Source organism: Lagenorhynchus albirostris, chromosome 9 (genome assembly GCF_949774975.1).
Source record: "Lagenorhynchus albirostris chromosome 9, mLagAlb1.1, whole genome shotgun sequence".
Taxonomy (NCBI): Eukaryota; Metazoa; Chordata; class Mammalia; order Artiodactyla; family Delphinidae; genus Lagenorhynchus; species Lagenorhynchus albirostris.
The window spans coordinates 5,009,548-5,025,918 of record NC_083103.1 but is presented as its reverse complement, the minus strand read 5'-3'; the positions used below and the strand labels follow the sequence as shown (position 1 = coordinate 5,025,918).

The 16,371-nt window shown below is 40.3% G+C and overlaps 1 protein-coding gene across 7 annotated transcripts in view; it reads right to left on the bottom strand.

Moving 5' to 3' along the window:
• The window catches only part of KMT5B (lysine methyltransferase 5B), a 53,740-nt gene that overhangs the window by 26,290 nt on the left and 11,079 nt on the right, over positions 1–16,371 (bottom strand). For all 7 annotated transcript variants that reach the window (XM_060158361.1, XM_060158360.1, XM_060158362.1 and 4 more), the window contains 2 exons: positions 8,740–8,975; positions 1,899–2,046 (listed from right to left, as the gene is read on the bottom strand). In XM_060158361.1, the coding sequence (XP_060014344.1) occupies positions 1,899–2,046; positions 8,740–8,899 (308 nt within the window). In that variant the 5' untranslated portion in view covers positions 8,900–8,975. The remainder of the gene's footprint in view (positions 1–1,898; positions 2,047–8,739; positions 8,976–16,371) is intronic.

Below are 16,371 nucleotides of genomic sequence, written 5' to 3'. Positions count from 1 at the left end.
CTCACAGTTATTGAATCAGAACCTGCATCTTAACAAGATTCCCCAAGTGACTCATGTGTAAACTAATTAAAAGAAGCAGTTGTCAAGGAGGACTTTTTAGAAAACATGAGTTATTTACTGTCACAGAACCCAGTAACAGGTAACTCTGCATCCTCTGGAATAGTCAAAGCGTGGGGGCTTCTGAATACATGGAGTTCTTTCCCAAGCCACTACAACTTTTGTTGTAATTTTGATGGAAAACTTTTAAAAATGGTTTATTTGCTTCCATGTTTCAGTATACAAGGCATAATGAACAGAATCTGTTTCAATGATGACTCCAGGCCGTAATTATGGGCCTTTGTGTAATATTCTGAATGCCACTAGACTGTTGTGTGAAACAGCGAATCACATTTCTTACCTCGGAGAAAAAAAGGCTAACAGGTGAGTTAAATACTATTAGGACCCTAATAGTAGGAGAATGAGCCCTGGTCTCTTGGGTTCACTGGGAAATAGGGGATGTGGGCTTAAAGTAATGCAAACTAGATTTTTAGTTGGACACTACAGCATCCAATTCTGCTGATTTTCCAGAGAACAGCCATCCATTTGCCTATGTAGAAAATTTAAGTATGTGTCCCTCTGACGGCAGGGAACTATTTAAATAATCTCTCAAGTCCATTCCAACTTTCACTTCGTTTTAGTAAGTAAAGATATATGATGACAGAAAATTACATGAAAATACCAAAGGCACGTTTTAACCTGAATTACTTCTTTTGGGATTTAGACTATAATTGATAAATGAATTATCTTGTTTTAATTCTAGCAAGGGACAGAATTAAAATAGGAAAAAACGGACACACGATTTTCCTCTAATCACCTGCCCCCAATTAATTACTGGTGACCACCCCCCTGGTGATCAAGCGCCTCTAGGGCAGTCACTGGCACTGCAGCTACGGTAAGAGTGAACAGTGGTCCAGAACTTGTTCCACATTCTAAATCCCTGATGTTAGGCTTTTCTATCACTCGAAAGCCTTTGCCATGGAAGTTAAGAGGCAACACAAAGTTGTAAGGTTCTGATTTAGTGCTTGGCGGCAGTCAATTATGAAATTACCTAAAGGCCTTTTTGGGAGCGAGATGATGTTTAAGAGAATTAGAATAAAGAAATTTAAAGGGTCACAGATTTCAAGAGCTAGGTAGTATTTTATATAGATGGCATTTGATACTCAATAAAGTGGTTACACATCTATTTTCTTACCTGTATACTGAATATAACCACGTCTTTAAAAATATTCACTCTAACTTATAATGACTAGCTGAGTCTCAAAGATAAAACATAATGGCAAAAATGGGATAGGGAGGGTGGGAGGGAGGGAGATGCAAGAGGGAAGAGATATGGGAACATATGTATATGTATAGCTGATTCATTTTGTTATAAAGCAGAAACTAACACACCATTGTAAAGCAATTATACTCCAATAAAGATGTTAAAAAAAAACCATAATGGTAAAATTCCCTATATACAGTGGAAAGTATTTGAAAGAATAAAAGTTTGTAATAAAATCATGAAAAAAACTGATGCAACCTAATTTAGGTAGAAAAAAATCATACACATTTTCAAGGTTTTACAGGATGCATATATTTCTTTCAGGTAATTCTCATCAACATTTAAAACAGAATATGGAGATGCCCCTCCAACTCTGTATTTTAATAGAAGTATCCCAAGATAAAGCAAGAACACGGAATTAAAACTGACAACTCATGGAAGCTTATGTTGCTTTTCTTGACTCACACATGGAAAATCCTCCTGCAGCAAAACCTTTCCTTTAATGTCATTTTAAATTTTGACTGAGAGTAAAATTAGCCATCTATTTTCTTAAGTTCAACGATATCATCTGTTCCACTCAGGAGAAAGACAAAATTACCTAGTATTCATTTTGTGTGTTTGAAAACCTAAATAGGGATCAAGAACCAAACTGGTTGCTAAGTCATCATTTTCACAGAGTTCCTTGGCAGACATTCCAGAAGATGGTACATATCGACTCTGTCCTTCGAATCCTGAATTACCATTACCTGTGAGAAGAAAAAAGAAGAAAAATTAACTTGCACTGAGTACTGCTGAAATCTACCTTAAAAACCTTTAGCTTCACTGCCCATTCCAATTAGTAATTAAGAATTGAAATTGCTTATTTCTATCCGTTTTACTAGTTAAGAATTGAGTACCCTTTGCAAAAACAGAAAACCAAATGCAGTAAATTAACGTAGTTATTGAGAGCATTTTGTTAGATAATATTATCAGGTTTCCCAAGAACGGGGTCTGGATAGTTGTGAGACTCTGGCTCAGATGCCTTACTTGCGTCTCCAAGGAAGAGCTGAGACACAGGAGATGGGCAGATGTTCATCACAGTAGCAAGACAGCACGAAGGGCCACTACAGACAGGGCTGGCATGAGAAGGAAACAAGAGGAACACGAGATACCGTCTGCAGTAAGCGCCAGAAGGCTAAATCTCAGGAACCAAAACGGAGCCTCCAGGCGTTACCTTCCACTTCCTGCTTGTGGGCAGACATGTGATTATCATCCCCACTTTGCTGGCAACTCAGGCCCAGAGGTTAAGAAACTTGCCTGTGATTACACAGCCAGGTAGGAGAAGAGGGGAGAGAAGTAGAGAGAGTCTGACAGGCCTATTTCTAACACCTGTTTGAACCAGATTTTGAAGGAATGGATAAAAATAGGGAAGTGACTGAAAAAGATAACTGAAGTAACTGGGTTTAACTGTGGAAGAAAAACAACGTAAAGAGAGGAAAGCAAGGCCAAATTTGTATGGATGAAGTTTCATCAGTGCTGATTCACGTTTGATGTATACGTCACTGAGGGTCTTCATGGAGTCAGCACATGCAATTACAGAGGATACCAGCAGTATAACTTTAAGCCTCTCAAAATTAAGAGGTGGAAGAATGAGTGACAAAGTGAGACGTCTAACCTTTTCACCCACTGTTCCAATAAAGAAATAAACACTTACATGTCTAAGTCCCTGCCAAAGGGTCAGTATATGATTTTGAATCAAATTATTTGCACGTAGGTATGTATAAAACTATCAAAGTTGTTATATTTTCTATACCAGCTTTATTAACACTTAATTCACATACCATACAGTTCACCCATTTAAAGTGTACAATTCAAGGCTTTTAAGTATATTCACAGAACTGTGTAACCATCACCACAACCAATTCTGGCACATGTTCATCCCCCCAAAAGAAACCTCATACCTACTGGAAGTTATTGTCCATTTCTCCCTCCCCCACAGACCCTGGCAACCACTAATCTACTATTTCTAGGGATTTGCCTAGTCTGAAAATTTCATATAGATGGAATCATATGTGTTTTTTTGTGACTGGCTTCTTTCAATTAGTATGTTTTCAAGGTTCATCCACGTTGCACCATGCAGTACTGCATTCCTTATTATGGCCAAATAATATTCCATTGTGTGGATAGACCACATTTGGCTGCACCATTTTATGTTCCCAAAAATTATGTAAATTCTCCACATCATCACCAACACTTGTTACTACTTGTCCTTTTGATTTCAGACATTCTAGTGATTGTGAAGTGGTGGTTTTGATTTGATTTTCTCTGATGACTGATGATTTTGAGCATCTTTTCATGTATTGGCCATTTGTCTATCTCTGGAGAAATGTCTGTCTATTCAGATCCCTTGCGCATTTAAAAATGGGAGTTTGTCTTTTTTTTTTTTTTTTGCAGTACGCGGGCCTCTCACTGTCGTGGCCTCTCCCGTCGCGGAGCACAGGCTCCAGACGCGTAGGCTCAGCGGCCATGGCTCACGGGCCCAGCCGCTCCGCAGCATGTGGGATCTTCCCGGACCGGGGCATGAACCCGTGTCCCCTGCATCGGCAGGCGGACTCTCAACCACTGTGCCACCAGGGAAGCCCTGGAGTTTGTCTTTTATTATTGACTTGTAAGAGTTCTTTATTCTGGATACTAGTCCTTTATCAGATATGTGATTTGAAAATATTTTCTCCTGTTCTGTAAGCTGTCTTTCCACGTTCTTGATGGTAACGCTTAAAGTTTGCAACTTTGGTAAATTTCATGTTTTTTTTTTTTCTTTTGTTCCCTGTGCTTTTAGTGTCATATCCAAGAAACCACTGCCTAATCCAAAGTTATGAAAATTTATGCGTATGTTTTCTTCTGGGGGGTTTTATAATTTAAACTTTTAATTTAGGTCTTTGATCCATTTTGAGGGTTTTTTTTTGGTGGTACGCGGGCGTCTCACTGTTGTGGTCTCTCCCATTGCGGAGCACAGGCTCCAGATGCGCAGGCTCAGCGGCCGTGACTCATGGGCCCAGCCGCGCTGTGGCATGTGGGATCTTCCCGGACCGGGGCACGAACCCGTGTCTCCTGCATCGGCAGGCGGACTCTCAACCACTGCGCCACCAGGGAAGCCCCATTTTGAGTTTTTTACATACAGTGTGAGGTCGGATCCAACTTCATTCTTTTGCATGTGGATATACAGTTTTGCCAACCCCAACTGTTGAAAAGACTATTCTTTCCTCAATTTTATTGGCACTTTTGTCAAAAATCAGTTGACTACAAACATGAGGGTTCTTTCTGGATTCTCAATTCTATTCCATGAATATATATCTACCCACATGCTAGTATAAGACTGTCTCGATTACTGCAGCTTTGTAGTAAGCTTTGGGACCGGGAAGTATGAACCTTCCACACTGTTCTCTTTCAAGACTGTTTTAGCTATTCTGGATCCCCTGAATTTCCATAATTTTAGGATCAGCCTGTCAATTTCTGCAAAGAAGCCAGTTGAGATTTTGATAGGGACTACATTCAATAGGCAGGTCATTTGGGGAGTATTACCATCTTAACAATATTAAGTCGTCTAATCAATGAACATGGGATGTCTTTCCATTTATTTATTTTTCTTTCCATTTATGTATTTTTTATTTATTTTTGGCTGTGTTGGGTCTCCGTTACTGCACGAGGGCTTTCTCTAGCTGCGGCAGCGGGTGCTACTCTTCGTTGCGGTGCGTGGGCTTCTCATTGCGGTGGCTTCTCTTGTCGCGGAGCACAGGCTCTAGGCGCGTGGGCTTCAGTAGTTGTGGCTCACGGGCTCTGGAGCGCAGGCTCAGTAGTTGTGGCACAAGGGCTCAGTTGCTCCGCAGCATGTGCGATCTTCCCAGACCAGGGCTCGAACCCATGTCCCCTGGATCGGCAGACAGATTCTTAACCACTGTGCCACCAGGGAAGCCCTTTCCATTTGTTTAGATCTTCTTTTAATTTCTTTCAACAATGTTTTATCATTTTCAGAGTTTAAGTTTTACACTTTATTGTTAAATTTATTGCTAAATATTTTTTCTTTTTGATGCCCTGTAAACGAGATTGTTAATTTCATTTTTGGATTGTTTACTGAAAGTGCATAGAAATACAATTGATTTTTGTATACTTGTATCCTCCAACCTTACTGAACTCATTTATTCTAATATTTCAGTGGATTCCTTAGGATTTTCTATATACACAATCATGTCACCTGCAAATATTGTTTTACTTCTTCTTTTCCAATTTGGATGCCTCTAAGTTCATTTTCTCACCTAATGGTTGTAATCAGAACTTCTAGTACAATGCTGAATAGAAGTGGTGAGAACAAATATAGTTCTGTCTTGTTCCCGATCTTAGGGGAAACCATTCACCATTAAATATGACATTAAGCTTTACCAGGTTGAAGAATTCCCTTCTGTTCCTAGTTTGCTGTTTTTATCCTGAAAGGGTGTTGGATTTTGTCAAGTGCTTTTTCTGCATCTCTTGGGATGACAGTATGGTTTTTGTCCTTGATTGTATTCATATGGTATTACATCAACTGATTCTCAGATATTAAACCAAACTTGCATTCCTGGGATAAATCCCACTTGGGCATGCTACAGAATTCTTTTCATCTGTTGCTGGATTTGGTTGGCTAGTATTTTATTGAGGATTTTTGCATCTATACTTATTAGAGATATTGGTCTATAGGTCTTCTTCTCTTATGATGTCTTTGGTTTTGGTAGCAGGATAATATTGGCCTTTTCTTTGTAGGTAGTGGTTTTTTTTGCTTTGTTTTTAAAATTACTAATTCAATCTTTTTTACTTGCTATAGGTTTATTCAGATTTTGTATAAATAAGATTTATTAAATCGGTTTCAGTAATTTATTACTTTCTAGAAATTTGTTCACTTAATCTAAGTTACTTAACTTCTTGGTATACAGTTGTTCATAGTATTCTGTTACAATCCTTTTTATTTTTCTAAGGCAGTCTAGTAATGTCTCCTCTTTCCATGTTGATTCTTGAGTCTTTCTTTCCTAATCAGTCTTGCTTAAGGGTTTGCCAATTCTTGTTGATCTTTTCAAAGAACCAACTTTTAAGCTTTGCTGATTTTCTCTATTCTCTTTCTATTCTCTATTTTGTTAATTTCTACTCTGTTATTTCCTTCCTTCTGCTTACTTTGGGTTTAGTTTGCTCTCTCTCTCTCTTTTTCTGGTGTTTTAAGGTGAAAGGTTATTGATTGAGATCTTTCTTCTTTTTTAATACAAGTGTTCACAACTATAATTTCCCTCTAGGCATTGCTTTAGCTGCATCCCATAAGTTTTTGGTATGTTGTGTCTTCATTTTCAATCATCTCAACGTATTTTCTCATTTCCCTTTTGATTTTGTCTTTAACCCACTGGTTATTCAAGGAGTGAGTTAATTTCCACATATTTGTGTTTCCCAAATTTCTGTTATTCATTTCTAATTTTACTCCATTGTGGTTAGAACATATATTGTATGATTTCAATCCTTTTACATTGATTGAGAGGGGCTTAAAGTATGGCCTAGTCTATGGTCCATTCTGAATAATGTTTCATGGCTCTTGAAAAGAATGTGTGTTCTGCTGCTGTTGGGTGGAGTGTTCTATAGATGTCTGTTAGGAAGAGTTGGTATAGGACTATTTGAGTCTTCTTTCCTTCTTGATTTTCTGCTTAGCTGTTCTATCCATTATTGGAAGTGGGGAACTGAAGTCTCCAAATTATTGTTGAATTATCTATTTCTCCCTTCAATTTTGTGAATTTTTGCTTCATGTATTCTGCGGCTCTGATGTTAGGTGAAGTCGTTGCAGTTTATCTAAGGTGACGCAATGCTTTTTTTCTCTTCATCATTGGCTCTATTTTTGCACCATTTGTGCCCAATAATATTCAATGTGATGCTGTTCATCTTCACACTCTCTGGGTTTTTCCAACCCATCCCTCCAAATCTGTCTACACTTGGCGAAGTGTAGCTCATGTAATGGTCATTTTCTAAATTCTTATGTACTTCCAACAACCAAACTAATTAAGACCTTTTTGCACTGATGCCCAAAAAGGAGGCCAACAGCAATTTGGGGAAAAAAAAAAAAAAAAAGATTTAAGAGATGCCTAATTTACTGACCAGAGCCAATACCACTGCCATAATCACTACATTTCTCAGTTCCTTCAGGTTCCCACCACATGCTAAGGGGGTGAGGAGGTGTCCAGGTAGAGGCAAACCCATCAGTCTTGGGCTCTCTCCTTACCCCATCCCAAGCAGGGATATCGTCTAGTTTATTTGGTTTGTTTGTTTTTTGGTTTTTTTAAACAGAAGCAGTGACCTGATCTGATATGGAAAAGTTAAGGGCAGCCTGGGCCCAGTGAATAGCATAGACGCATAAAAGGTAAGAAGGAAATGAGATCAGAACTGGTGCACTCTATCTGAAACTGTAGCAAATGCCAAGCTAATCAATCCAAATCTACCGGAAGTAGGCCAATTCCAACACAAACTAAGGCTATTTAGTTGTGGCTAAATTAACCTTAGGAAAAGAAGAAATATAAAAAGTTGTCTGGGACTTCCCTGGCGGTCCAGTGGTTAGGACTCCGCACTCTCACTGCCAAGGGAGCGGGTTCCATCCCTGGTCGGGGAACTAAGATCCTGCAAGCCGCATGGTGCAGACAAAGAAAGGAAGAAAGGAAGGAAGGAAGGAAGGAAGGAAGGAAGGAAGGAAGGAAGGAAGGGAGAAAAAGTTGTCCTTAACATGGCCATGTAATTTTGGACAATATTTATATAGCTGCCTACTTAGCTTTACACTTATCCTGGGGCATTTTACTACTCTTAAAAGAACTATGAAACATGTATCAAATCTACACTTTCTTGAACTCTCAGTAAGTAGCCTCATTATCACCAAGAGATATAGAGGTAAAAAAGCAACTCATTATCAATACTTCTTCTCTGTTAGGATAAACTGTTCACCCTATATAAATAGAAGAAATGGTGACAATTTGAAAAGCTGCCCTAACTTCCACTTAGCATGTAAATTAGGGTTGACTTTATCATTCATATTACTCTGTAAGTTTTTAAAAAAATACATACTTAAACTTACATCAAATATAAAAAAACACAGTTTGAACTTAAAAGAAATTTAATAGCAGTACTTTAATATTTTTAATAGAACAAATAACCATTCAGTTATAAATTCTACAAAATATAAAGTTATGCATATAAAAACATTATATTAAGAATTAAACTTGAGTTGTATACAATGTTTGATGAGAATAAAAGTTGATATAACTTTGAAAGAGTAAAAAAAACTATACTGTTAACTGTGAGAACATAAAAAAATTGTTTTGAAAACAACAGAGAACAGAATACACATTACAAAGTGGAAAGAATTACTGCCCCATATCACAATCAAAAGAGTGACAGTTGAAGTATGTACATACATCTGCTTGACCTCCTCTCGGCTGCGTTCTTGCCAGCCTTCACGGTGTCCTTTCCCGTGTGCTGTAATTTTGATTGATTCTGCTGATGGTCATTAGACAACTTGCCTCCATTTCTCCTGCCATTCAACACCATGTTCTTGGATTCTCCCAACCACTTCATACCCACAGACAGCCTGACCCAGGTGCATTTAGTCACTCTCTTCAAATAGCTTAGAGAATAATTTCAATGTTCTCTCCTAACAGACACAAAACATGAAAAAACAAAACAAAATGGGGAGGTAAATACATAAAAGACCATATGCTACACAGACCCCTGAGACATTTTCAGAGTATTCAAAGTAACTTAGCAATTAGTGTTTGCGCTCTTCACAGACTACCTTGGCTCCCCCTCCATCCCGCGTCACGCTGAGGTCTACGGTGCCCCCAGAATGAGGAGGGACTCGTTCTGCCTTGCTCATTGCTTGTGCTTTGAAGAGCGACGGGTAACCAGTAAGTGCTCAATAAATATTTATCTCTTTCAGTTGCCAGTAAGAATCATCTTTGCTTCTTATTACCCTGATACCTAGGTATATAGCTCAATAACCTGCTCAAATTACACGTTTTGGTAACATTCTATTAACTCTGTGAGGAAACAAGGAAGTTCTCTCTTCTCTTCTGAGGAGCTGAAGAAAAGGCATCTCAGTTAAGCTTTGTCCACAACAGCTTTGTAACATCCTTTTGTTGCTGTTAGTTTGAAGTCAAGATTCAGGATATTTAAGGGAACATTCGAATATCAAAGTATTGCCCGTCATGAAATACCTGCCTTAGCATTCCTTTACGATGGCAACAAAAATTGAGATTATTGTATTTGCTAATATAGTGGTATCCCTCACTATCTGAATTTTAATTAGCTGAATTTGGGCACAAAATGTCTTGGATAGTGAGAAATGTTTGTAATTTATAAGGACCTTCGGAAGTGAAGGTATAATAGATTACATTTGTTGGTAATGGAATGAGAAAGGATGTCCATGACATCACTTCATTACGGAATTATGCTTTAGTGTAAGTCAGATTAAAAAGGCTCTAGGATAAGAAAGTGTAAAAACAGAACTTGAGAGCTAAAGGAACTCTAAGATTCTAGCATAACTCTTTCAATTTGCAGATGGAGCTGAGGCAGCACGCCCAATGCCACACAATCAGCCTGCAGCCGTAGCCAGAGGAGAACCAGGCGTTGCTGCCCAAGGGCCTCTCATCTCACCACACCAGACAGAGCTCATTTTCCCTCACTTTTTCCGAACACACAGAAAAGCACACATGATAAATTATTCTGAAGTACTCCCAGAAATGTATACCTGGAGATGCCTTTAATGATACCCAACACAAATACAAAATATTAATTTTTACTTGACCTCCAGTCTCTTCATGTCACAGGAATTCTGTGTGAATCCACAGTGTGGTAAAATGTGGGTGAGAGCAACATGCTTAGGCAAAAACGTGAACAACGGCTGATCCATATTAAGGATACTTTTACAATTGTTCTCGAACATGTAATTTTCTCTTGGTTCCTTCACTATTAAAATTCAATTAGTATTCAACTTTTATTGTGCCTATCTTTTGATTCTTCTTGTGGGTTTCACTAAACCCAGAAAAATGCTGCTACTTAAATAATAGGAAAGGGCAAGTAAAATATTGATACATCAGTTCTAAGCTAAATATTTTTCAACTAATACTTTATCAAATTAAACAGAAGACCCCCTATTGATGATCAAATCTCTTATATTTATACTTAGACAACCTGTCGTTTTGATTGGCTAATTCCTTCATGTTCCAGGAAGTCTTCCTTGACCCTCACTGCCAAATCCAGGTGGACACCCCTACTATAAAACTGGGTGAGGGACTTCCCTGGTGGCACAGTGGCTAAGAATCCACCTGCCAATGTAGGGTTCGAGCCCTGGTCCGGGAAGATCCCACATGCTGTGGAGCAACTAAGCCCGTGTGCCACAACTACTGAGCCTGTGCTCTAGAGCCTGCGTGCCACAACTACTGAGCCCACGTGCCACAACTACTGAAACCTGCATGCCTAGAGCCCGTGCTCCGCAACAAAAGAAACCACCACAATGAGAAGCCTGTGCACCGCAACGAAGAGTAGCCCCCGCTCGCTGCAACTAGAGAAAGCCCACGTATAGCAACGAAGATCCAACACAGCCAAAAAAAAAAACCCCTTATGTCACCATATAGTGAAGGCCTGTCTGCCTCCTTAATGGACTGAGAGCTCCTGAGGTCAGGAACTTATTTTTCTTTTCTCTAGTATAGCACAAAGTAGATCAAAGGCACTCAACTTACGAAAGAATAAATAAATCAGGTTGTGGTCTACACCACCTCAAAGGAGCTGCCACTTTTGTACTTTGTTAGGCTATAAATGATAACCTGGCCTCTTCAACTTCTCTTCCTCCTCAAGGTGCTTGTGCCGCCACAGGCGCTGGAGCGGCTCTGGCACAGGCAATACGTGGCCGGAGTCAGCCATCACCACCATCAACCTCCCTACTACCTGCCATTACGCTTTCTGGTTCACCCCCGACTCTGCACCTCCAGAGAAAAAGAACAAGAAGGTGGTAAAGTGCTTTGGGTCCTTGAGGAAATTCATCTCAAGAACGCCCACATATAACATGCAACTTACAGATAATGATGGAAGAATGTGTTTTTAAGACTCTGTGGAGCCCTAATACTCCTCAATGATTAACACATAAAATGTAACTATACGCAACAGAAAAGAGCAATGTGGCTTTAGACAGAATTAAGAGACAAAAGAAAGAGCAAGTCACCTCTCCAGAGAATCCTTAAGTCGCAACCAAGCTTCCTACTCAGAGATAAAAAGCGGAAAACCTGGGAAGAGGCCCAGCAATCTGTGTTTTAATAAGCCCTCCAGGTGATTCTGACACTAGTTTTCCAGTGTCAGAACTATTGTTCTAAGTTACTTAGTCATTCATTTGTTCATCTGTTAGGGCAAAGAGCAAATACCAAAACTTTAAGAAGTATGGAATAAAAATTTTTAATTTGAGGACATTATACCTATCAACCTAAGTTTTACCAAGAATTTGGACAAGTTCACCAATAAATCATTTTAGTAGTATACTCCAGCTACTGTGTACTAGAACACAGTGTGGAACGCAGACTGAGATCCACTCTTACACATCATTTCAATTAAATGTGGGTTAATGATCCAAAATGGAGCAAATTCCTAACCCTGGGTCTCATTTATATTGCCGTCAACTGATATTATTTTGTTTGAACTTAAGGTACCATAGCATAACAAGCACTGTCAATCACAAGACACGGCTGAATTTCACTAGTATGAACACATTGTATGTTATGTCTGGATGTATCCTAGCAGAGGCACCAATACTCTCCACTCGTCCAGATAACAACAGCTATCATTAAGGCAAAAGACTTAAGCTCACAATGAATATTTTGTAAAAGCAGTTCTAGTAAAGCCATCAGAAACTGGGGGCTATTTATAAACTTTTAGCTCAAAACGAACATATACTCTACTCATCATCAGGTCACTGTTTGTTCTGCCCTCATGAGTGCAGGATCTGCTGTTGGCGTGATCATTCCCGTCAGACTATGAGCTGGAAGAACACTTACACATTAAAGGTGGAGACGGAATTTCAAAAGCTAACACAAGTGCATATTTTAGTAGGAGAAACAGGAGCTGAAGACACTGGGTGGCTCCCCCAGAGCTCCCCCCTCCCAACAGAGCAAGGGTGCAGTCTCTCTGGCTTGGAACCCAGCTGGCTCACATGGAAACACTACCATGGTCGTGGCTTGGTGGACGTATCTGAGCTAACTCGCCACTGACTATATCTAGAAGTTAAAATTACCTCAAATTTATTACAAAATTGGCAGAAAAATGATTTTCAAGAAAGGAGTACTGGCGACTCCTTAAATGGCCTAACAGCTACAAATCTTTCTCTGATCTGATTTCCCAATATAAAAATATCACGAGGGCTTCCCTGGTGGCGCCGTGGTTGAGAGTCCGCCTGCCGATGCAGGGGACACAGGTTCGTGCCCCGGTCTGGGAGGATCCCACGTGCCGCAGAGCGGCTGGGCCCGTGAGCCATGGCCGCTGAGCCTGCGTGTCCGGAGCCTGTGCTCCGCAACGGGAGAGGCTGCAGCAGTGAGAGGCCCGCGTACCGCAAAAAAAAAAAAAACATGAAAATCATTAGACATCTACTACATTCCAGCCACTATTCCAGGCACTGAGGATGCAGCAAATAAGGTTTCTCACCCTCACCTGTGCCTATATTCTAACGAAGAAAGCTCTGGGAAGCAACGAACGAACAAATAAATGCCAGCACCCTGGAGAAAATGAAGCCATTTCTAAGTGGCAGGAGTGTTTCAGGCTGGAGCCAGGGCGGGCCTGGGAAAAGCGGGGCAGCACTGGGGAGCGCGCACCAGGCAAAGAGCGAGTACAAAGCCAAGGGAGCAAAGCAGCTGGTGTGTCCGAGGACCAGCACAGAGCCCAGTGTGGCTGGAGCAGAGCAGGGGGTAAGAGGGGCAGGAGGAAGGCCAGAGGGCCTCCAAGCCCCTTCTGCGACTTGGGCACTAACTCCCAGGGAGAGAGCAGAGAAGTGACAGGAGTTAAGTGTTAAAGGCCCATGCTGGACGCTTGTCATGTGGCGAAGAGTTTGAATGCTTTTGAAAAAGCAGGTCTAATAAAGCGACTAACAATTTGGGGGGACGAGAGAGAAAGCAGTTAAAGAGACCACAGCAATCAGTGAGAGGGGAAATAGATGGTGGTGGCTCGCAGCAGCAAAAGCGGTGAGAAGTGGTTCGTCTCAGGATCTTTTCCGAAGATTTTGCCGACACTGTGTGAAAGAGAGAGGGCTCAGATGTGCTTGCAAGTGGAAGAATGGAATTAGCAGTTATGGAGGTGACAAAGACCACAGGGAGGTCGGGTTTTGGCAGGGGTTGGGGTGCAGGAGTTTGGTTTGGTCATGTTTGAGATGCCTATTAGAGACCAAGCAGAGATGTTTAGGCAGCTGGATCTGGAGGACGGGCCCAGGCTGGATGTATAAACTTGGGAGTCAGGAGACTAATGGGATTTCAAGCCATGGGGCAAGAGGAAATCACCTACGAAGTAAGTAGAGATAAAAGAAGTCTAAGGACTGAGGGACACCCAAATATTTAGCGATCAAGATGAGGAAACAGCAGCTAAGGATACTAAAAGGAGCAACTAGTGAGGCAGGAGGAGAAGCAAAAGCAAACCAGGGCCCAGCGCTTCAGGAAGGAGTGACCCAGCTGGGCACAGGCTGCAGTTGCTCATAAGGCAAATCTCTGAGAGTTGAAAGTCATGACAGATGGGCCACTGTGAGCCTCTCTCAGAAACCACAGAGAACTTCTGAAATGGACATAAAGTCTCGAAACATGGGCTCATGGGGAAAGAATGAGATGGCAGAAAGGACTCTAAGGAATAATGAATAAAGAGAGTCCTAAGTTCTTGTTATTTGTTTCAAACAAGAGAAAAAGAGTCCAAATTTCAGGTGCCAGAAAAGATGAATGTAATATTCACAGGATGGGAGATGGTGGGAATAGGTTAATTTGAGACCAGCATGCCTTGAGAGAGTTTACAAGGATCTTTGTTTAAAAAAAAAAAAAAAGTTTTTAAACGAACAGATTAATTAGTTCTCTGGCCTGAAGTAATAAATCACCTGAGTATGCTGATGGACGGAATCCCTGGGGGTTCTGTGCAAGGCTTTGCCCCCTCTATTTTTATGAGTGTTCACAAAAATGACACAACCAGGCTCTAAGGAAACGCAGCTGTGACTATGCTCTGGCATGGGCACACCTTGCACCCACCCCCAGGGACTACCTGACATCAACAGGAAATCAACAGGAAAGGTTTCACTGGACCAACAGGTGGGGAAGGATGCACATACTTCAGATTCTAGTATCAAATGCACACAATTTATGACAATACAAAACGTGCTAGAAAACTGCTAAAATAAGAGTTGTATTTAAAGAGGAAAGTTTAATCACATTTTAATACCACAAAGGTAAAAAGCACACACACACATCATCATACAATCCAAATCACCAACAGCAATGGCTGTCTTTGGGGGAATGGGATTAACATCAAAAAAAGATTTTTTCCCCAAAATGTTTACAGTGAACCTATTTATTTATAATTGGGAAAAACCAAACAATCCGCTTCCCCCAATACTTGATATTCACGTTTCTAAAGAAACCACAGAGTTGTTCCATAGAAAAATGCACTTGGTTTATGTAAAGTGCCCGCTCTATTCCCAGTGATGGACCCTCGACAAATGTCAACACCCTGTTAGCCTCCCACTGTCCCTTTATGGACACACACAAGAATCATAAACTCTTAGTGACTTTTGAGCTCAGCTGCTCACCTCCAATTTGAGAACTTTGGTTTCAATTCTTTTTCACTTAAAGCTTCTGGAATTTTTTGTTGAATACCCTAAACACAAATCAGGATTTCAAAACATCTATCAGAAAAATGAAAATATTGATTCTGAAAGACTACCAAGAATTTCAAAATAATTCCTGTGCCATTACCAAGAACTCTAACCAGTTTACAAGCTGAACTTGTCTGCAGATAGTTTATCTTTGAGAAATTATCCATCGACATGGAAACAATCCCCAAGTGGCTGAAAATGAAAAGATAACATATATTTTTAAAAAGCAGGGTCTAGCTTGCTAGAGCACTTTTGAAAATCTTTATTGAGAAAAAGCAGAACAAACATTTTTCAAGTGATTCAGTTACAATTTGCTAAGAAAACAATGCGATACACCCGTTAACAGTTTTATCTTTGGAGAAAAAGATTACAAGCAATTTTTTTAACTGTTACATGACATATTCTTCAAAAGGTTCAACTTTTCAAAATGAACATATATTACTTTGTAATAAAAAAATAAAGGTGTATATAAGGAAAATAAAACAGATTTCACAAAAATCCTTCTGCATCATCCGTATGTATGTAAGTTAAAGCCAACTTCTAAAACTTTAAACACAGCAATTCAAATATCAGACTTCTAGGTTGATGGGAACTGAAAAAATATCACTGAACTACTTCCACAAGTTTTTGATGCCTTTGCTTGTGGACTCTGATGCTCAAGTGTCACAATCCCAGACTCCCAGGGGCTTTATATTTAAAATAAGCACAAGGAAGACAAACACAAATAAAAAGCATAGAAATGAAAGAAAGCACTGTCCAAAGAAGAAACAACAAACAAACACACAGCCCCCACCCCCACCCCAAAAGAACAAAGAGCACAAGGTGGACCAGGGGTGAAACTACTCAGACTACTATCAGTTCCAACAACATCCCACTAGTTAAGTAAAAAACCAATTCCCCCTTCTAGGGCCTCATGTGTGCAGCCTATCTCACATGTGAAAATTACATGCAATAGCAAAAATAAAAGTATTTTGAAACTGTTAAGAACTACCATTAACAGAATTTACCTTACTTACCAAGGCCTACAGGTCCTGCATGATCCAGCCCTGCCAGTCTCACCCCTTGCTCCAGCTAATACTCCAGACACAGCCTAGCTTATGACCCTCTAGTGTGCAAGGCATCTTCCCACCACTGGCCTCTGCACTTGGGTTACTGCCAGCCTGCCCATCAG